General features: G+C 36.9%; 4 protein-coding genes across 8 annotated transcripts; 2 read left to right on the top strand and 2 right to left on the bottom strand.

Annotated features, from left to right (window-relative positions):
• The first annotated feature begins 279 nt into the window (after window positions 1-279).
• Window positions 280-5,512, top strand: LOC112695231 (la-related protein 6B). Of its 2 annotated transcripts, none has more exons than XM_025747485.3 (10): window positions 280-1,182; window positions 2,811-2,892; window positions 3,147-3,241; window positions 3,350-3,421; window positions 3,678-3,757; window positions 3,885-3,984; window positions 4,327-4,389; window positions 4,469-4,537; window positions 4,771-4,917; window positions 5,079-5,512. In XM_025747485.3, exons 1-10 carry the CDS (start codon window positions 724-726, stop codon window positions 5,319-5,321), a joined length of 1,410 nt encoding a protein of 469 aa, XP_025603270.1. In that variant the 5' UTR covers window positions 280-723; the 3' UTR covers window positions 5,322-5,512. The 2 variants fall into 2 exon arrangements, with proteins under 2 accessions (XP_025603270.1, XP_025603271.1); XM_025747486.3 differs by having other exon boundaries at window positions 4,342-4,389.
• Window positions 5,513-6,512: 1,000 nt separating this feature from the next.
• Window positions 6,513-9,702, bottom strand: LOC112695233 (protein CURLY FLAG LEAF 1). Of its 4 annotated transcripts, none has more exons than XM_072196513.1 (4): window positions 9,104-9,658; window positions 7,863-8,296; window positions 7,420-7,679; window positions 6,513-7,062 (listed from the first exon to the last, which is right to left on the bottom strand). In XM_072196513.1, exons 3-4 carry the CDS (start codon window positions 7,669-7,671, stop codon window positions 6,670-6,672), a joined length of 645 nt encoding a protein of 214 aa, XP_072052614.1. In that variant the 5' UTR covers window positions 7,672-7,679; window positions 7,863-8,296; window positions 9,104-9,658; the 3' UTR covers window positions 6,513-6,669. The 4 variants fall into 4 exon arrangements, with proteins under 4 accessions (XP_072052614.1, XP_025603278.1, XP_025603275.1 ...); XM_025747493.3 differs by having other exon boundaries at window positions 7,863-7,897; window positions 9,104-9,579; XM_025747490.3 differs by having other exon boundaries at window positions 7,863-7,902; window positions 9,104-9,455.
• A 1,414-nt stretch (window positions 9,703-11,116) lies between these two features.
• Window positions 11,117-11,638, top strand: LOC112698012 (uncharacterized). Its single transcript, XM_025751439.1, has one exon. It carries the CDS (start codon window positions 11,117-11,119, stop codon window positions 11,636-11,638), a length of 522 nt encoding a protein of 173 aa, XP_025607224.1.
• Window positions 11,639-17,013: 5,375 nt separating this feature from the next.
• LOC112695234 (uncharacterized) lies at window positions 17,014-21,228 on the bottom strand. The gene is made up of 3 exons (XM_025747494.3): window positions 20,357-21,228; window positions 19,697-20,106; window positions 17,014-18,264 (listed from the first exon to the last, which is right to left on the bottom strand). The coding sequence occupies exons 1-3, from the start codon at window positions 20,808-20,810 to the stop codon at window positions 17,425-17,427; spliced, it is 1,704 nt and encodes a 567-aa protein (XP_025603279.1). The 5' UTR covers window positions 20,811-21,228; the 3' UTR covers window positions 17,014-17,424.
• Between the last annotated feature and the right edge of the window lie 721 nt (window positions 21,229-21,949).

Below are 21,949 nucleotides of genomic sequence, written 5' to 3' on the forward strand. Positions count from 1 at the left end.
ATGAAAAATGCCAATTTTCTCGTGTATGTTTAGAGGATAAATAGCAAATTCTCGAAATATTTTTTTGTTTACCACAATATTACTGAGCTTGGAAAACCAAAGATCAATTTAAGAATTTATCGTTGACTAATGAATTGCGGCATAAATAAGAAGAAATTAAAATTTATGATACTTATTTAAGTAAACAAGTGAGCAGACAGTTCAACCATCCCAAGTTGATTAATAAATCAACTATTTTTAATATTCTATTAAAATTATATATTTTATGTTCCAATATTTGTATTGTTTAGTAGTCTGGTGCTGTTTTTTTTTTTTTTTTTGGACAAGAGTCTTGCGTTGTTTGAATCTATTGTTTTTCTTAAACTATTTTTTTATGCAATAAAGATCACGCTGCACTTATAGCATTCTCAGAAAAATTGGATAGTCATCCGTTGGGCCCGCGTCCATCTTCGTCAATCATAGTTCATAAAGTCATCCATCTATGATCCTATCACGACCCCAGAAAAAAACCTATGATCTCGCTGGGGCTCTGACCAGTGTAACAGTACCACCCCGAAACTATTTGAACAAGAGTCATAATTTGAGAATTGTTCTTGGGGTTATGCTTGACGAATCTCCCATCTCACTGATATTTTTCCTGTCATAGACTCATAGTCCACCCTCTTCTAAAAAAGGTAACTGCCAGTGTGGTCTAAGCTGAAGCAGCTTCTAGATCGTTGTGACATGGCTCAAGAATCACTGACAGAAGCCCCAGACATGTGCCCTTCTTCCTCGCACGCAGATCCATCTCTCTCCAGAAACCTTTCCTCTAGCCGGCTCAACGCACAGGCTCCTGAATTCGTGCCCACGCGACCTACTACTCGGCTAGTGGTGCCGCCGCCGCCTCCTCCTCCTCCGCCTTCTGGTATGGTGCATGTTTATCCACCGCCCCCGACTTCACCCTTCCACGTACAGATTCAAGGTCACGTACCAGCCGTCCAGAATCACCACCATCATCATCTTGCTCATCAGCATCATCATCATGTTCAGGCTCACTACCGTTCTCACCATCACCCGAATCAGTATCATGTTGGCTCCGATTCCGGTGTGCCGCAAGTTCAGCAGTCTCACGGCGAGTCAGATCACACTCCTTCTTCCAAAAGCAAGCTATCTGAGGAAGCTAGTCAGAAGATTTTGAATCAGGTCTACTTTAGTGTCCAAATTGAATGGATGCTCTTTCTCAAGTTCTTTGAATTATGCAAGTAGGCGGAATATTCCTTGCTTCTGTTATCGTATTGATATTACCCGTTTCATCTATACATTTAGGTTTTGGATGTTAGGTATTATATTTGGATTGGGAGTTTAGTAGTTTGGAGGGAAGGGTTAGTTTTTTGTTCCTAAACTTAAGAGGTTTATATACTGTGTCTATAAAAATTAATAAAGAATGATTTGGAAGTTTCTTGGATTTAAAGTTTCGTAGGATAAATTTTGGGTGTTTCAACTGCAATTGTTTTCATATGTGGTTGTTGCAACTTGAGTTCTTTGAAACTGCTTTATTGTGGTTGCAAGTGCAGTTGTGTACCACAGTTTAAAACCAATAAATGGTGCATGATAAATAATCCCCTATTCCCCTCCTTTACCATCCAAAATCCACTCTGCAGTCATTCCCTCGTCTGAGTGCCGTAGAACAGTAACTCATATTGGGACAAATTGATCACCACACCTGACCCGAGGAAGCATTTTTGGAAGGGGGAGGTTTGGTAATTTTACCTGTAAACTGGCTCTCGGGCACAATTGGATGTGTTAATTCAGTCTGAAATTTGATAATGATGAGGGTCGGATGCTTTATTTTTTTATTGGAGGGCGGGGGTGGAGATAAAATGGATCGTGATAAAATTTGGTCTCTGATAAGTTTATGAAGAAACTGCAGCTTTACGCTGCCTCAATATCTTTTTACAGTATGAAGCTGAAATAGCAGATTAATCTTCCATTTCTTTTTTTTTTCCCCTTTGGTTCATTGCTGTCATTGTTGTAGATTAGCTGATACCTGATGTTGGAACAATTTACTGCTTATGATAGTGGGTGTGCGTTGATGTATTCAATTGCCTACAATAGAACTTCATTACCCCTGTTTTTTCCTGATTAAATATCAGCTATAGAGTGGCATTTAAAATCTGCAAGAAGCTGAAATTTTGATATGTTTTACTCATAAAAAAGTCTTCAGGAGTCCTAAGTTAGCACTTGGCACTACTATCAAGTTATATATCTATTATCTGAAATAGTTTACTTTCTATAACATAGACAGAGGGAAGCTTTTTGTTGTTGAAATTTTCTGAAATTTTTGGGAAATTGAATAACTCAATTAGCTGTCAAGAGTGCTTTTGGATCATGAATTTCAGGTAGAATTAGTACTTTTCTATAATGGATTTCGGTGGAATTCTAGAACATTAATGCCTTTTCATATTTGGCAGAAAAGGAAATTTAGAATGGATAACAATCAAGGGAAATTTTTATTTTTTGTTATATATAAAGGAAATTTAGAATGGATAACAATCAAGGGAAATTTTTATTTTTTGTTACATATATCTTTCTCCGTCATAGAATACTTTAAACTGCCGATGTTGAGGAATGGTTGGGGGATGGTGCACTATGTGAGGTGCAGGAAGACATTGTGTATCAGTAGCTTCCCTTTTTTACTATCATCTTTCTTATTTTGTTACCAACATTTACCTCCCCCAAAAAATGTCTTTTTAGTATAATCCTTGGTTTCTTGACTGAATGCTGGAACTTGACTATTATATTGGTTTATCTAAATATGCCATAATTTGTAGGTGGAGTATTATTTCAGTGATTTAAACTTAGCTACTACTGATCATTTAATGAGGTTCATCAACAAAGATTCTGAAGGTTTTGGTAAGATGTATATTCTGTTTCCTTCTTTCTTTCTTTTTTCTTTGTGGCAGAATCACCATGAACCAAAGCATTTTATTCTACTACTGCCAGAACTTCTTTCTAACTTTAAAGAGAGGAATGGGATGATGCAGTTTCTACTTAAAGATTATCATATTTAGTGAATTGTTTTTTGTTCTGTAATAAGATGGTTGCTAAATGGTTTAAGTTTTCATGAGCTGCGATTTTTGTATTAATGCTTTTCTAAAACTATGCAGTTCCTATATCTGTTGTTGCATCTTTCAAGAAGATCAAGGCCCTCATAACCAGTCACTCTCAACTTGCGACTGCTTTGAGGAACTCGACAAAACTTGTAAGCTTCTTTGCTCTCATACTTCATGAATTAATATTATCAAACTCATGTTCTTCTCTGTGTATCTTTTCGTAATTTTATTTTTCGTATTTTTGGTATCTTGTCCAGGTAGTAAGTGAAGATGGAAAGAAAGTCAAACGCCAGCATCCCCTAACTGAGTCTGATATAGAAGAGCTACAAGTTAATTTTACTACAGCTCTGTGACTGGCTATAGATTATGCTGGACAAGTTATTGATGAGCAAACAATTTGTTGAATGGATTAAATATGATACTAATATTATACATGCTATTCATTCTTTCCCTTGTAATATGCATGCTATTTATTCTTTTCATAATATTTTAATTAATGACGTTTCTTTGGTTACTATTGGTGGCTCTTAATTAGACTTCTTTCCTCTCACTTTCTCTAACATCTAGGATTATTTTTTGTTGTAGTCTCGTATTGTTGTAGCTGAAAACCTACCTGAGGATCATTGCCATCAGAATCTTATGAAGGTGTTTTCTGCTGTTGGGAGGTATTATTGCAACTTGTAACTTAAGCAGCACAATGTTTGTCACAGTATTCTTTTTCCCATAATCTTTTTAAGTTAGGTATTTGCTACTAAATTTTAAATTTCTGTCATTTTGCATTTGATTCTGCAGTGTGAAGACCATCCGGACATGTCCTCCTCAAACTTCCAATAGTGGTGCTTCTTCAGCTTCAAGATTGGGAAAAGTTGATGGCGTACATTTAGCTAACAAGGTCTACATACATATATGCATGCATAAATTCATCTACTGCTGGTTCATCTGTTGATACCATGCTCTGTTCTTGTTTCCATTATGTTTTGGCAAAAGTTCTCCAATATATACTTTAATTGACTGGTAAAATGACCATTTAATGGTTCTCCATAGTCCTTAGTATGATACTATGGTTTCCAAGTATAGACATGCCTACCTTTGTTTGATGCAATCATTCCTGGGCATTGACATTTGATTTTGGATTGCAATTTATTGGAGTTGAGCAGACAAGTAATGAGAACCTTTACCTCTCTTTTTCATGGAGAGTATTAATGAAGTGTATGTAATTTATTGAATCTAACAGAGCTTTCTGTTCCAGTTGCATGCATTTGTTGAATATGAATCTGTTGAGCTGGCTGAGAGAGCAGTAAGTACCATTTTATTTCTGAGTTAGCAAACTGCGATGGCATTTTTGGCATTATGACAAGAGTGAGTACTATTGGCAGGTTGCGGAGCTGAATGATGAGCGAAACTGGCGGAGTGGCCTCCGGGTTCGTCAAATGGTTAGATGCATGGTATACAATTAATTTTCTTTGAATATAGGGCATTGACAATCATAATTCTTATTTTCTTATCTACAACAGCCGTATCCTGTTATTTTAATAAAATTAAAAATAAAAATCCCTCTCTAGTTTGGCCTGATAAGGCGACTCAAGGCTGAGGAGTCTTCAAACTGTTGGATGATAGATCAATATTCAATATAGTTTAGACTTTAGACATAATATCTCTTTTAATATTTCATGTTCAGCCAAAACCTTCTCAAGGACGGGGAAAGAAGGGATTTGATACTGAAGCTAACTGCGAGGAGGATTATACTTCTCTTCCCGAGCAGCAGGCAAATGAAAAACCAGTAGAAGATGCTCCCGTTGCTGATACTCATACTCATGGACATGTGGTAAGTGCTTGGATATTTTGATTGCTGATTATGTGATATACCAAGTCTTTGTTGCTTAATGGCGAATAATTACATGCATAACCAGTTAATTGGTTTTGGGTTTGTTAATTGGATTTACGGTTTCTATGCCTTGCCTTTATATATATTTGTTCATTTGGCAGGAAGAACATGCCTATGAAAAAGAGAGTGGGCAGAGGAAAGGGCGTAGCCGGGGCAGGGGGAAGGGTCGTGGCCGAGTTCATAGTCGTGTGAATAATCAATTGGGAACACAAACTTCCAATTCCAATAATTCAATTCTTACTGAACAAGTTGTCGCCAAGCAACCTCCAGGGCCCCGGATGCCAGATGGTACAAGAGGATTTTCCATGGGTCGGGGGAAGCCCATAGCTGTTAATATACCTTGAGCATAATATTGTGCTACTGTACTTATAGCGAGTTTTTTTCTGCGGCAAGTCTGAAGCAGATATTTAATGAGGGAAAAGTAGAAAAGTGAAATCAAAGGATAGAACAAAGTTGTCAGTCTGCCGTTGCCTATAACGTGTGAACAACTAGACATGGTGAATGATGATATATAAGAACTCGTCAAACGGTCAAACCTCTTGTCGTTTCATTTAAGGCCATTATCGATCCTTATGTTTTCCCATCTGACCAATATAGAAAAATACATCCTATTTTTCTAGTGAGATGTAAGGCCAAAGGAACCCGGCACCCTAGTATATTGTCAAAGCAGTATTAAAAATATGAATTTGGAGTTCAGTTCAATTGGTTATTCCGAAATTGGAAACCCGTTATTGCCACATGTAGTGAATTCAACCTGTGAGTAGCTTCTAGCTACTTGTTAACAGCTTGATACGGTAAGTTTGAACTTCCAAGTAGAGTAAGAGTATATTACTTTATGATAAAATAATATAATTTGACTATTAATTTGTTTAGGTAAAAAACACTGCACCTAACACAATCAAAAACAGTCCAACACTAGCATGACACCGTTGAAATCCCACAACCATTACCAACTCCAACACAGCACACATTCACACCGTCGAAGCCCTTTGGAATATTGCATCGTTGTTGGCTGCACCAGCCTCGCCAACATCTATCTTCATGCTGTTGTCCCGTAGTGGAGCTAAGGAAACAGATCTAGTGTGTAGCGAACAAATCAATGCTTGATGTCTGGTGGTCTCTGGTTTAGAGACCGTGAAGAAGACAAAGGGAAAACGATGGAAAAGGAAAATGAGATGGGGGTGGTTAAGTGGTGCCCCGGTTGAAGGAGGCACTGATGGAATTTTAATACCTATCTTGAAATTGGAGAGAGAGAGGTGGTGTGGGTGCTTCTGTTTGACTCTGGGACTCTGTTGGAATTGGTGGTGGTACCGTTGGGTCAAACCAGTTTAAATATTGCAATATACAGTACGCATCAGCACTTTGTTAACTGTTAATTGGATTATTATCGGGACGACTAAGTTGATTTACACTTATAAACAACAGGAACAAGAGTATATTTACTATCAAAAGAGATGAGTAATTGAATTATTTATTTTCTTTTAAAAAAATTGAATTACGAATAAATGGAAACCTATTCTGATGCAAGCACGATGAAAGCTGGAAAATTTCATCCTAATAATGAACAAAACTAGTAGTTTACACTCAGGCAAGCTAAATGAAACAAGAGAAATTGAAAGGGCAAGAGCAAAAAATAAAAATATAAAAAAGGAAGCCGGGGAGGGGGTGGATGGTAGAATTGAGAAATGGGAATCATGGAGAGCCACTTTCGGATCGATCAAAGTGGAGGAGTTGACCACCACATTTTGGGCAGTCTTCAACCTGTTTGGGCACCATGAAATACATGAGACAGCTCTTGCACCCAGCCACAACCAAGACATTACCCTTATTATTACTATAACTACTACTACTACTGCTACTGCTGCTGCTACTATTATTCTGCTTTTCTACTTGTCCCAGCTCTTGGTAACACTGGTCTTTGGATGAAGAGGGGCATGACTCCGATGAAGACTCTTCGCTATCGTACCAACTCTCTTCTTCTGACTTGTAATCCCTACTCATACTGCTACTGTATTCTGCTACCCTCCTTGGATCCTCCTTTGCTTTCATTCCGTTCTGCCAGTTTATGTAATAAATTTCCCCCGTCTGTACATGTATATAAGTACACAATCAATACATTGTTCATTCATTCCCACCAAATTATATGCAGATAACTTCTATAAAAAATCATCTTCTAAAAGGAAATAAGCACCCAACCGCCGGGCCTAGCTAGAAAGACTCAAAATCTTCACAATTCAGATATCGAACAAATGTTCAGGACAGCTGATTAACTAAGGAAAGCCGGACCTTCCCCCAAAGAGTAGGCAAAGTAAAAGGACATGACAAGCAATCAGAAAACAAAAGAGCAGAAATCTTAACTTTCTAGGGGCTTCATCTGTGCGGTTGCACTATTGTTTTATATAATGAAGAACCTAGAGAAGAAAGAGGAGAGAATTCAATAACCTTCAAATCTAGGCATTGTTCCCAGTGGTAAGGGAGTGAGATATGGGAGTTGAGTTCTAGAGTAGTGTCAGAGTTGGAGATGCGGTTGTTCAGGACATCATCTGAGCTGGATGAGATTCCTATGCCAGCTTCGGCATCTGCCTCTGCATCTGTGACTGACCCTTCTTCCCTTCTGCTCTCATGGCTATGGTTGTTTAAGGAACAATTTTGAAGAGACCTCTCTAATGAAGCTGTGATTGCCTCCATCTCCATGTTCTGAGCTGAAAAATGTTTTCCAACAACTATTATGAAAACCACAAACATATACATACATATCCAAAATATAATCTTAAATTTTCTACTATTTCCTTTTCTTTTTAATCTCACGCATTATATTCAACTTATTAATTAAATGGATGTACTCCTCCAAATAAACGATATACATTCAGATACTCTATTGCTACCTGTGATGTGACAGCGAGCAAAATCAAATAGAGTCCTGCACTAGAATACAGCACCAAACATAGCCTTAGAGATTCTCAACTATTTGAAAAACGCAAGACTAATCACAAGAAAACAGCCACCGATGTGGCAACGGTCATTAATATTCTGAGAGAACAACTCAATATCCCTCAGTAAAAGATCACAATACTGACAAAAATAAGAGAAGCATGAGAACCAGCAAATTTCAAATTGCCTCCAATGAACCCAGCTCAAGTAACAATCATGCACAAACCCTTCATTTTTCGCAACTAGAAACTCAATTCATGTTAATGAATCAAACATCCAAATGTTCAACCAAAAATGGAAGCAAATTCATAAACTTCCAAGCCATTGTAATCCATGAGAAGACAAGAACCATCAGAAAGGGCATTAGTCACCCACGCAGCAACTCAATCTGAAAAATGTGATCCAATACCAACATTAAGGAGCACGGGGTAAGAAACAACAACAAGTTCCAGCAACACAGCAACCCATCAGTATATGCAGCAACAAATTAGGATGACATTGATGTTCCAGCATATATTTAAACAGCTCTACTAACATTTAGAGGCAAGGAAAGTCCAGAAACAATATGACAGGCACAATCAAGGAGCAGGAAATGACCATCAGAAATTACAATTTCATCAATTTTGGCCATAACCCAATTAAAAATCACAATGGTAACACATGATTAATCCAAAGAATCTAACCCGGAAAATTGACCCAAAACATAAAGGAGTTGAAGTTTAAAACCAACACAACAATGAGAAATCTGCACAATACTCCACAATATCCCAAGAGAAATCACAATGAAACAAAAGAACATGACAATAATCAGGCACACAACGTAAGAACCACTTAAATCAACCAGGAATAAACTTAGCACATAAACTATCCATCATCAGGAAAATAAGGAAAAAAAAAAACTTAAGAAGCATATTTACCAAATATCATAACCCTGACTATAAGTTGCTCAGAAATTCCCCAAGCAGAATGCCAGGAACAAAGTACAGGAGCAGAGGAAACCAAAAACCAAATACAGAAAAACTCCAGCCCCAACATCATTCAAGACGAAGAGTTAATGAACTATTTTTCAGGATAATCTCAAGCAATAAGAACGCAATTAAACTCCATGAACAGAATGCCACAGGCACAAGCACAATCAAACAGAGGAGAAGAAAATAAAGGAAGGAAGGAAGGAAGGAAGGGGTTAATTGTTTACCAGTAAGGGTTTGGAGGTCCAAAAAGAGAGGTGGCTGGAAGCAGCAGCGAGCGGGGCAGAACCGCGAAACGCAAGGGAAGATATTAGAAAGCAGAAGAGTGGAGAGTGGGTGTGGATTTTAAGGGAAGAATTAGAGAACACGCGCAAAGAAGCGGCGCGTGTGGAAGGGTCATGGTAACCGTAGGGTAGGAGGTGTCAGCTCCAGGGAACCACTGTGGGATGCATTTTGTCTGGCTTCGCTGCTTTCACTGAAAAGAGAAAGTGGAGGTTGGTGCAGAATGGAGATGGTCCAAAGGGGACTGTGGACTGTGGACTGTGGCTGTGTCTCATAGGCATAGCTGGACTGTAAGAGAATAAAAGAATCTTTTCTTTTCCTTGTTTGTTTGACAAAACAGCAGGGAATCTATGGATAAAGGCCGCAGTGACAGTGGCAGCAGGCACCATCGCCTTGTCGTACCACAAAGAAAGAGATTGATGGGAGGTGTAGGGAATACAGACCTTTAGACTACTATGGACTATGGACTTGCTCCTGTCTTGTGTCTTCCCCTCTCTATCATTTTGGATAAACTATTATTTCTATTTAAAATTAATTATAAAACAATAAAACTAAGGCTCACTTTTTTAATATAAAGAGTACATTAGTGTTTTGAATGAAAATGAATGTTTTTAGTGTATTTGCATGTTGATGGAGGTATCAGATGTGCCGTATCAACACGTGGAAGCGTACTGATGCAACACGTGAAAAACGAGCTGGTAATACGTGGAGATGTGTTACTGACGTGTCAATGTATGATTCGAGACATTTTCAATATGTGGGGGGTGGGTTGCTAACATAGCAACGTCTGATTCGAGGACACTTTCAGCACGTGGGGACGTGTTGATGATATGTTGAAGTGTGATTGGAGGACAGTTTCAATATATGGGGGGTGTGTTGCTGATGTGTCACTCTGTGATTTGATGGCGATGCAACACATGGTGTACATAATGAGTGCTCTGCTTATATAAGGCCAAATTTGGTACCATTTCATTGCAGAGAGAAGAGTTGTTTGAGTGTATTTTAGGTGTCATGGAGGATACCACAAATTTGGTAGTGTATCGCAACGGTGAGATTATATGAAATACTCATGAGGGAGTAAGGTTTGTGTGTCAGAATCCATTTTTGTTTGTGGTTTCATGTACTATGACGCTCATGGAACTTTAGAACAGTCTCAGTCAAAGCATGGAGAACGGTATGTTGAGGAGAGTGAGTAGTATTTTGTACCAGAATTCCGTTATAGTTTTTGATGATCGAATACAGTTTGACATTATGCCGATCATTGACGAAGCGAGTATGCAGAATATATTCCAAATTTATCAGCAGACTCAGGTGCGACAACCACAGATTGAGTTGTGTGTTAAGTTTGAGAATGTAAAGGCAGATGTGATTCAAAATGATTCAGATATAGAGGATGATAGAGCTGCAGTGTACGAAGGAATGAACGATGACAACGAAGAGGACTACGAAGCCACTTATGAAGCCTGCGACGAAGATGAGGATGGTGGCGTGGGAGTTGAGCCAGCAACGAAGAATGTAGTGGTTCCTCCCGCAGTTAGTCAACCGATGGACGTTCCGCCTTTTATGCGTAACTTGGACCTTAACGCCATGCATGCACCGAAATTTCCCAAATATGCAAATATAGGTATGTGGTGAGTGAATAATACGTTTGTCTTCATTTATATTTTGGATGGATCAATTAGTAACAATTTCTGTTTTGTGTAGGTATTGCTGATCTTGAAGACGGGGAGTTTAGGATCGGAATAGAATATAGCTCTAGAAAGTCTGTCGTCGCAACAATAAGAAGGTACACTATCTCTAAAGGAGTCGATTATAATGTTTACGAGTTTGAGCCATAGACGTTCTATGCGAAATGCAAGACGTATGGGCGTGGGTGCGACTGGCTTATCCGAGCCAGCTTGATACAGAAAAAATGTTGTTGGGAGATACGTAGATACAACGGTAGGCACACGTACACCATGGGAACGATTTCACAGGATCATTCCAAGTTTGACTTGGACACAGTTGCTGAGGCTATACGGCTATTGGTTGAGACCGACCCATCCATCAATGTCAAATCTATAATTGCGAAAGTCCAGTCAAGGTTTAATTATACCATCAGTTATCGAAAGGCTTGGTTGGCAAAGCAGAAGTCCATAGCCAAAGTTTTCGGTGGTTGGGAAGATTCTTACCAAGCTTTGCCATGGTTGCTCTTGGTCATGGTTCAGAAGATGCCTGGCTCAATTGTCCAAATAGAAACACGACCCCTATACAACGGGAGTGAGAAGGCGGACGGTGTCAGAATACTTCACCACGTATTTTGGAGTTTCAATCCATGCATTAGGGCGTTCAAGCATTGTAATCCTCTAATTCAGGTTGATGGCACACACCTTTACGAAAAATACAAAAGTACACTTCTGGTTGCTGTTGCACAAGATGGGAACCAGAACAATGTGCCTATTGCTTTTTCTCTGGTGGAGGAGGAGACAGCTGATGCATGACACTTTTTTCTTAGGAATCTACGAAGACATGTTGTTAGAAGAGACGGTGTAGGTATGATCTCAGACCGACATGAGTCAATCTGAGCAGTAAATCATTCTAGAGGTGATTGGCAACCTCCAAGAGCATGGTGGATGTTTTGTATAAGGCACATCGGTAGCAATTTTTTAAGGGAATTTAAAGCCCCGCACTTGCAAAAATTTATTGTCAACATAGGGTATTGGTGCAGATTTTTGGAATATCCACCACTGAACCGGCAAGTGCACCGGGTCATCCAAGTAATACCTCAGGTAAGTGAGGGTTGATCTTATGAGGATTGTTGGACTGAGCAAGCAATGGTTATCCTGTTGGACTTAGTCAGGCAAATAGTAAAAGAGAGTTGTTATTATTGTTGTTGTAAACGCATAAAATTAATAAACAAGCAAGTAAAGAAAAGCAAGTAAAGGTTTAGTGAAAAACAATGATGAGAAATAAGTTAAGGTCTCGGAGATATTTATCTTTCCGGATTAAAACTTCTTACTAACTATTTTAACAATGAATGATTCATTCTATGGCAAACCATAAGTGATTAAACCCTAATCCCTTAACGATTTAATCTCCTCTAATCCTCATCAAACGCCACTCCCGTGGTCACTAATTTATACCACAAAGGCCCTAATCACCCCAATTTCGGCTGAATATATGTTGCTTATCCCCATCAGGTTGTGTGATTATCCGTCTAGGAGGAGTATTTTTGAACTGTAGTTCAAGTGAGATAACTTTTCCAAGAATCACAAGAACACATGTAAAAAAGGGTCATACTCCCATTCCACCCAATTCATAAGATTAAGAATGAAAACAACTCCTTAGAATTGAATCAAACATATATTGAAATAGAAGAATAATAATCTTAATCCATAAAAATAAACAGAGCTCCTAACCTTAACCAGAGGGTTTAGTTACTTATAACTTACAGAGAAAACAAGTTTCTGAAAAAGTGTGAAAGGAAGAAGATCCTACACCTAAGTGATTTTTTCTTTTAAATACTAACCTAATAATAAATGCTAGGCCTAAAGGATATTATTTTATAAATAAAAATTATAAAAAAATAGAATAAAAATAAGAAGTGCTAAATCAACTTAGAGGCCCAAAGAGGTGTGAAACGGGCTGCTAGCTAGCGTTGTTTGGGTGTTAAACGCCCAAGGAGGAAGCACATGTCTCTGGTTTGTGCCCCCAGCTGGTGTGAAACGCCGGGTGGGCGTTCAGCGCCGGGAGGTGCTGTCAACATTTTTCTTTCTTGCTTCAAGCTTCTCCAAACTGCTTCAAATTTCACCTAAAATCACAAAAACACAAAAAAAAACTTAAAATAACATCCAAAGGTGATTTTTGTACTAAAATCAAGTGAAAATGAATAAAATCTAACTAAAAATAAGATAAAAATAACTAGAAAAAAGGGTATAAGATGCTTACGCATCACAACACCAAACTTAAATTGTTGTTTGTCTTTAAGCAACCAAAAGCAATGCAATATCAAGAAGAGAAAATATACAAGACTTGAGTTGTCATTTAAGCTTAGGGCTAAGTACTGAATAGGGCTAATGACACTCTATTCCTGAACAGCTTTGGCATCTCACTCTCCTTTGGAGCTCAGAAATATCAGTATCCTTCAGAACTAGAACTCGGATGGTATTATAGATTCTCTTCTTTTCTTTAGTGCTTTGCACCTTGACTCTAAGTGTTTTGTCTTCAAGCTTAACTTGAAACAAGAGCACCACAAGCACTTAACTGGGGAACCTTTTGGGTTCGAATTTTTTCTTGCTTTTTCTCCCAGACAATGGTGCTCAGAGCCTTAGGCAAACTTTGCAATAGCAATGGGTCACGACTTTAAGTGCTTAGTCCCAAGGGTTACTTGACACCATCACACCACAAGCATATGGTTAGGAAAAACTACTCTTTTAAGCTTTAGATCAATTTTGACCCTCATGACCATTGATACTCAAAACTTTGGACCTTTTTCTTTTGATTTTTCCTTTCTTTTCAATTCTTTTTGCTGCTGGTTTTGCTTCAAGAATCGATCTTTTCTTATTTCAGAGAGTCAATAATATTTCTCTAGGTTTCTGTTCCTCAAGAACCAATATACTCAACTCCAATATCAAATATGCGCATTTAATTCATACATTTAGAAATAGAGGTAAGGCCACCACATCAAAGCAACTAGAATAACTCATAATATAACTCAAGATCTTATGCATTTTACTACTTTATTTTCAATAGATTTTTCTTTTTTTTTTAAACTTGATGCGTAATACATAAGACATCTTGAAGAATTTTCAAAAGTAAACTACTAAACTAGAAAGTAAAGAAATCCTAAGAGTGATCATGCAAACTCAGACAAGAAAATAGAAAATAGAATAAAATACTCAAAACAGTCATAAGATAAAAGAAAGGGAGAATAAAACTTAACCACCTTAGTAATGGTGGCTGCTGCTCCCTCCGAAGAATTCTCTGGAGCGTTTAAGCTCCTCAATGTCACGCTCCTGCCTCTTTTGTTCCTCCATCAGATGATGGAGGAGAGCAGACTGATCCTGATACTCCAGCCTCAGCTGATCAACGGATGACATTAGCTCCCCTAAAGATGTGGTCAAATGATCCCAGTAATCACGGGGAGGGAAGTACATCCCCTGAGGCATCTTCGGAATTTCTTGTGGAGGCGGTGAAACTGGTTCCTGCTGCGGTCCCTGTACAGGCTCCCTAGCGTGCTCTATACCCTTCTTTGTGATCGGTCTCTCCTCATCGATTGAGGTGTCTCCTTCAATGTGAGTTCCAGTTGCTGCACATAGCCGATAAATGAGATGAGGGAATGCCAGCCTCGTAGTGGTGGAGGACTTGTCAACTACTCTATAAAACTCATGAGGGATCACCTCATGTACCTCTACCTCATTGTTGAATATAATACAGTGAATCATCACTGCTCGCTCGACTATAATCTCAGAGTGGTTACTTGTAGGGATGATAGAACGTTGGATGAACTCCAACCATCCTCTAACTACTGGCCTAAGGTCAAGTCTACCCAGCTGATAAGGATGACCTTGAGCATCCCTCCTCCACTGAGCTCTAGGTACGCAGATGTCAATAAGGAATTGATCCAATCGCTGGTCAGTGTTGACCCTGCGAGTGTATGAATGAGGGTCCTCTCATGACTCTGGCAATTGTAGCGCCACCCTCACATTCTCCGGGTTAAAATCCATGATGTGTCTTCTGACTATGGTGCGCCAATTCTTCGGCTATGGGTTCACGCTTCTATCATGCTTGCTCGTCACGCAAGTGTTGACGTAGAACTCTCACACCATCAACACTCCAACCTCTGTCACGAGGTTGGCCAGAACTTTCCAACCCCATCTTAGAATCTGATATAGGATTTTCGGATACTCATCATCCTTCAGCTTGAAGGAGACCTCGGAAATCACCTTCTTCTTTCTCACCACATCATAAAAATGATCTTGATGGGTCTTGGAGAGGAATCTTGTGAAGTCCCATGGATCAGAAGTGGGGGCTTTCTCCTTTCTTTTCCTTGAAGATTCTCCGGTTTCGGGTGCCATGGAGGTAAGAATAACAAAGCAAAAAGTGGAGCGTCCAACACCAAACTTAAAAATTTTGCTCGTCCCCAAACAAAAGAAGAATAGAAGATAAGAAAAAGAAAAGAAGATAGAAGAAAGAGATAGAGGGGAGGGGGTATAGGCTTGGGCCTTTGGGTGGAAAGAAAGGAAAAGAGAAAAGAAAGTGTGTATGGTGGAATGTAAGTAAGAGGGGAAGAATAGTAGGAGGTATGGTGGAAATGGATAAAGAGGGAGGTATTTATAGTTGGGGGTGGGAGGGCTTTCGGTCGTGAGGTTGGAATAGGGGAAATTGAATTTGAATGTGGGTTGTTGGAAGGAGAGATGGATGGGATTGATAAGAGGTTTTTGTTAATGAAAACGTAATTCATTATCGTTTGTTTACGTTTGTCAAACTCAGTAATTTTTTAAGAGTAAAGTATATTTTTTGTCTTTAAAATTTATTAAAAATTTTTAAAATACCCATAAGTTTTATTTTAATTTTATCCAAAAATTTTCAATTTGCATCAAATAAACTACTGAGGACTAATTTTTCAAAAAACTTAGGATTAATTCAACAATAATTTCATAAGGAGAAAGTTTAGGGGCCAACACTTAACCATCAAAAGAAAAGTGAGTAATTCTATACCATTGGATGTAATCTTACACCATTAAAAACACTAATGATGGTTAATTGATAGTTACAAATTACAAAACTTGCTGACCCCTAGCACTCCTCTTTCATAAAAACAAACTTCAATACAAGTAAATTAGACATAATTATCATACATTATTATTGTATTGATCCTAAACTTTTTAAAAATTTAATTGTCAAATATATATTTGATGTAAATAAAAAATTTTAGATATACAATTGAAACAAAATAAAACTTAAAAATACCTTTAAAATTTTTAATAAATTTTAAAAAAAATATATATTTTATCTATATTTTAAAGACTTTCGTCTTTTATATTCTTTTATCATCACCAAAATCTTTCGAGTACAGATTTGATAATTTACTCTGAACAAGGTTATTCTCTTGGTGTGACTCAAGTTGGTTTGCTACCAACAAAAAAATATTTTAACGGTTAGAATCTACAAATTATAATGCTTTACATATATGTACCTAAAAAGACCAAAATAATGAAAAACAATTTTTTCCTAAAAGAAAAGGTTAATTATCTATTAAGTACTTAAAAGATTCAGACGTCGACAAAAAAAAATTATGAAAGATATTATCGATAAAATAATTTTTGAATGATTATAAAATACAACAAAAAAATAATAAATATTATATTTTTATAAGTGATAAAAAAACTTTTTTATTTAGCAAACAATTTATCTATTTGAACCGAATTTTTGCAGCAACATTTGAATAAATATTTAGAAAATGAACCAAAAAAATTGGGAACAAAATTTAATTTCTATATTTTTTTTTATTTTTCAAAATAATATGATCATTCACAATAAAATATTTAAAAAAAAATCACCTGACATAAAACGACCAAAGTTTTAGAATAAAAAGATCTTATTTTTATAGTAATGCTTGCAAAAATTATGTCAAAATTTGATTTTTAAAAATTTTTTAGAATATCTATTTAATATCTAATTCGTTTTGTCGCATTTTAAATTTTTTTTTAGGCTTATTTATTGATAACATTTTTTAGGATTATTTTTGTCAACAATATAAACTTTCGAATCCCATTTTAATAGTTTACTCGTAAGAAAAAGAATCTATATCCACAAATTATAGTAAACCAAAATATTGAAACAAGGTAATCCAAAATAAAAATATTGAATAGTATTAGAAAAATTAGTACTATTTTATTAAAAGATTTAATTTAATATAAACACACACATTCTCCCTCTTCTGAATTGATCCGTCATTGAACTCCCTTTAGAATCGATCCATTACCATTACAAAGCCATTCCATATCTTACATGAATAGACACCAAAAGATAAAAATATCTTACATGCATTAACTTTATTATGTATAAGAGGGACACATGACTTTGAAATCTTCACATCTGCACAGTACTTATGGAATTGGAAACCGATATGCAGTAAACTCCAAATACAAAATTGGCCTCCTTTATGTTTCAGTTTCTGTGGACTATCAAAGACCATAGCTAGAGCATAGTAGCAACTGCCAAGCAATGATCACTTGCAAGAATGCAGCAGGATTAAGGTCATTCCATTAATTTATGAACTATCCTAAAGTGCGTACATCCTCTTGTATTCACTGTTCAAAATCTCTTGATCTGATGCATGAGACATGGAGTATGAACGACTCTCGGCCCTTAATTTTGTCTCCTCCATCCTGTGCAAAATGACACAATAACACATGGAGCCAATGGTAGAGAGCATTATCAAGCTTCCAATAACTGTTGCGTATATAGCAAGCCATCTGGAGTGTGATCCCACCACTACATATGTGAGAGAAATGAAGGCAATGGAAATGAAAAGGCAAGCCAACCACATGAGCTTGTTTATGACAAAAACAAGCTGCTTCTTCGCCTTCTGCTCAATCACGACTACCGAAGTTTGAACCACCACAACTGCCAGAGAGATGAATAAAGCCAGGCTATCAAACACAAAAAAGGTTAAGAAAGCTGCATTTTTTGCAATATTTGCCTGTCCAAGTGAAAAGCCGGGGGTTTTCGTCTCGTCATATTGACCCGGAACTGTGAAAATGGCTGCAAAAGCAACTGTAGCAATGAGAACAGCAACAACAGTAGCGGAATTTATTGCATTGTTCAGGCCACTAATGTGGAGTTTTTTCAGCTTCTTTGCAATTTTTTGGACCCTCACTCCAGTCTGACGAGTCTGTTGAAGTTGGGAGTGAACATCATGCTTTATGTCACTGACAGTCTGCTTAAGATGCTTTGATGCATTTGGCTTCCCAGTGTGGGTGGAATTGGCAGCCCCAGCATCCCTCAAAAGGGAGGCAAGTTCTGGAGTTCCAAATTTCTCTGCAATATCTAGAGGAGTCTCTCCAGCTTTATTAGTAGCATTGATGTTGATACCCTCCATAGATAACAAGCAGCGAACATTCTGCACGAAGTAACAGCCACTTTAGAATAGATATCAAAATCGATTACCTTCATTACTTTAGTATCAGCTGTATGGAATTGTTTCAGCATTCAATTCTACATAATGGATATAAAATTATATTACAGATGCTTTCATTCCTTGAGAGGGTTGGTGGTGGGGTGTGAAGTATATGTTGAGTTATTCTTCATGCTAACCTAGAAAAATGCTTAATTTACAATTACCAGCAATTCAAGCAGAATGCAGAACTCAACTTGACTCTATTGTAAGGCATGCATCAAAAGGAGAAATCAACATTTCATAATTGCATCATAAATATGAATTTGCCATGCCAAATGAGGTTTTTTTGTTAGAAATATAACCATTTATGCGTCTCCTCCTATCAGCTTAAGTTTTTGAGACAATTGGTTTCACGACAATATTTTTTCAGTTTTAACAACTTGATGGGATACTAGTTTTTTGACAGAAAGTCAGAAACCACACAAAGATAGGCAAATAAGAAGTGCAGGGTATAATATTTCACACCACAGGCAAATATCAGTGTGATATCAGCTTAGGAAAAGAAGGAACAGTGTGAAATGAACAGAAAATGAAAGAACAAGGAGCAGCACTAAGCAACTACAAGCCCCAAGCCTATTTCCAAAACGGATGCATACCTTGTCACCAAATTTATGAACTATGAGTTAGGATAGCTGGTAATAGTTCTTCTATAATACCCTTACAGTTCCCTCCTTTTATAATTAAATCACGGGAAGTTCTTTTCTTTATAATTAATGCTTAGAGCACTGAAGAAAACCCCGGTGTTTGAAACCATGCAACTAAGCTCAGCATAATTTACAAAAAGATGTTCCATTGCTCTAGTGCAAAGCAGGTTTTGTCATGGAGCATAACAAAAATACTAAAATAGTACAACTGAAGTATCACAAAGAACATAAATAACAGAGGCAACAAAATTTGACTTCCCAACTTCAATTAAATGCATTTCCGAATGTATTTATACAAAGAAAAAAAAAAGAGTCAAAGCTTTATAGATAAAGCGAGCAAATATTTTATTTTATTTTATTTCTTGTTAGAAGGAGGGTTGTGTGTGGAGGAGGTAATCTCAACACTCTCCTTTACAGATTGTCATATATATATGGTGGATTCTAGTATGCCTATGCTATAGTAGCTACGACGTATTGTTCACATTAAAGTATATATATATATATATATATATATATATATATATGAAGTTGAATTCATGGCTCTGCCCATTAAGTGAGGTAGCTACCTTGATCCTAGTACACTGTGTACCTTGGCGCAAACAAGAACACAGTGTTACCAAATGTATGATAACATGACTATTTTTGGGCTTAGAAACAAAGACTTGCTTTCTAAATACTAATTAGTTTTTAAAGGCTGATGTAGAGTGAATTAGAAAAGAATAAGGGAATACCTGAATACGGCCCTTCTTTGTGGCAATATGCAAGGCTGTATTTCCTTTATTATCTTCTAGACTTAAAACTGATTGGTCGGGTTTTACCAATTCCAGCAGAATTTCTTGATTTTGCCCCTTCACAGCCATGTGTAGTGCAGTTTGACCTTTCTTATCAGTCCTAAATCCAGTGCTTGGATCCTTGTTCAATAAGGCTTTCACAACTTCCAAATGCCCCATTCTAGCAGCTGAGTGAAGGACAGTCTTACCATTGTTCCTGGCTATTTTCGCAAGGTTTGAATCTGACTCCAAGAGGAGGTTAACCACATCAATATGACCTTGAGTTGCAGCTGTGTGTAAAGCAGTTGAATTGGACAAATCTGTAGTCATGGCCAAGTTGGGAAAGAAGTGCAGCAGTTCTCTCAGCACCTCTGCAATATTCTTCTACTCTAAGTCAGACCTATGGCCAAAGACATTTAATAACAGACATGCTACGTTCAAACAACACAACGCAGTTAAAACCACTGAAGCCATATTTTTATTTGTCTAGTGAAAAATTATCACTTTTAACGATTAGTGCTACATGCCAATTCAATAAGCCACAATTAACATAAGCGTCCTTCTACCATTCCTAATTTTGTTGCCAAACAAATCATTGAAATAAGGCCATGTTGATCTTACCAAGATGACCCTGCTTTGCTGCGACGTGAAAAGGATCATAGCCATTTCTGGCGACAATAGAAGCAGTTTGTAGATCCAAGAACTTAAGTATCTCACTAACAACGGAAGCATGTCCATTTTCTGCGGCAACATAAAGAGGGGTCTCCCCTTCAAAGTTCTGCTTAGATAAGAAATCCTTCACATCAGAATTAGCAGAGTTTTCAATTATGTCTTTCACTCTGCTCAAGTTCCCTCCCCGGGCTGCTAAATGAATTGGCAAGTCACCACGTTTCCCAGGTGACTCCTTGCTCTTTTTTCTCTCACTGCCGATGAAGCTCAGCTGCTTCTCCATCACAATCCGGAAACTCTTCTGTTTTTCCATAAATCCGCGAAAGCTTTTCTGTTTCTCCATCACCCGCCGAAAACTCTGCTGTTTTTCCATTGTAGATGCCCGAAAACTGTTCTGTTTCTCCATACTCCAGAAGAACAACAACAACAACTGTTCCAAACAGCTCTAATTCTATGTGAAGAGATAATATCAAGGGTTATGAGAATCAATTAACAATACCTTTAAGTTGAGGTTTGAGAAATTGGATAAATGAAAAGATCACAGACCACAGCAAGTCTGAAAGTGGAACGAAAGATCGATTCCTCAATCTGAACTGTTCAGATGCTCAAAAGCACAGGAAGAGTTGAGACCCACATTTTTCTTTCTTTTTTCTTTTTTCGTCGTCTTGTGATGATTGAGCTATTTGGCGAACGAAACATTGGGTACAAAATTACCACCGTCAAGGGAAGGTAATTGTTGTAAAGCCGTAACATGTTGATTGTTGATGTTGAGTGTTGACAAGCCCTCTTTTACACCACCAGGGAAAATGAATGTCAAAGTGAGCTACAAAACGATAAGATAATAACATATGAATCATTGGAGACTAAAGAGTAAAGAGTGAATTTAATTATTTTTTTTTTATCAAAAATAAAAAGACTCAAACTCGTTATCTTTAAACTTGAATCAATTTAAAAGTAAACTTTGCAAAGACAAAACATAAATTATAATTTTATGTAACATTATTATAGTTATTATTTGTGTATTTTATAATACTATTAAAGTAAATACAAAAAATATTGAATTATTAGACATAAAGTTGATTGATGTGGTAGTCTAAAATTTAGAATTACCAATAATATTTCTTTTTTTATACTAAAGAGTGAATTTAATTATTTCTTTTTTTGGAGACTAAAGAGTGAATTTAATTATTTTTTTTACCAAAAATAAAAAGACTCAAATTCGCTATTTTTAAACTTGAATCAATTTAAAAGTAAACCTTACAAAGACAAAACATAAGTTATAATTTTATCTAACATTATTATAATTATTATTTGTGTATTTTATAGTACTATTAAAGTAAATACAAAAAGTATTGAATTATTAGGCATAAAGTTGATTGATGTGATAGTCTAAAATTTAGAATTACCAATAATATTTCTTTTTCTATAAAACAAATTATAGAAAAGTAACTTCATGTCTTTGAACTATAGTATAAACTTCTCATTGGTTTTTATTTTTTGAAACAATCTAGCATACCCATCTTTCATAAATTATTTTTAGAAGAT

Source organism: Arachis hypogaea, chromosome 6 (genome assembly GCF_003086295.3).
Source record: "Arachis hypogaea cultivar Tifrunner chromosome 6, arahy.Tifrunner.gnm2.J5K5, whole genome shotgun sequence".
Classification (NCBI taxonomy): domain Eukaryota; kingdom Viridiplantae; phylum Streptophyta; class Magnoliopsida; order Fabales; family Fabaceae; genus Arachis; species Arachis hypogaea.

What these genes read in the sequence shown, in the direction of transcription:
- LOC112695234 (XM_025747494.3), bottom strand. Translation starts at nt 20,810, where the DNA reads ATGGAGAAACAGAACAGTTTTCGGGCATCTACAATGGAAAAACAGCAG. An exon ending in AGCAAAGCAGGGTCATCTTG is followed by an intron (nt 20,107 to 20,356) that starts GTAAGATCAACA and finishes AGAATATTGCAG; the next exon opens with AGGTGCTGAGAGAACTGCTG. An exon ending in CAAAGAAGGGCCGTATTCAG is followed by an intron (nt 18,265 to 19,696) that starts GTATTCCCTTAT and finishes TACTTCGTGCAG; the next exon opens with AATGTTCGCTGCTTGTTATC.
- LOC112695231 (XM_025747485.3), top strand. Translation starts at nt 724, where the DNA reads ATGGCTCAAGAATCACTGACAGAAGCCCCAGACATGTGCCCTTCTTCC. An exon ending in GTCAGAAGATTTTGAATCAG is followed by an intron (nt 1,183 to 2,810) that starts GTCTACTTTAGT and finishes CATAATTTGTAG; the next exon opens with GTGGAGTATTATTTCAGTGA. An exon ending in CTCATACTCATGGACATGTG is followed by an intron (nt 4,918 to 5,078) that starts GTAAGTGCTTGG and finishes TTCATTTGGCAG; the next exon opens with GAAGAACATGCCTATGAAAA.
- LOC112698012 (XM_025751439.1), top strand. Translation starts at nt 11,117, where the DNA reads ATGGGAACGATTTCACAGGATCATTCCAAGTTTGACTTGGACACAGTT.
- LOC112695233 (XM_025747489.3), bottom strand. Translation starts at nt 7,671, where the DNA reads ATGGAGATGGAGGCAATCACAGCTTCATTAGAGAGGTCTCTTCAAAAT. An exon ending in AACAATGCCTAGATTTGAAG is followed by an intron (nt 7,063 to 7,419) that starts GTTATTGAATTC and finishes ATACATGTACAG; the next exon opens with ACGGGGGAAATTTATTACAT.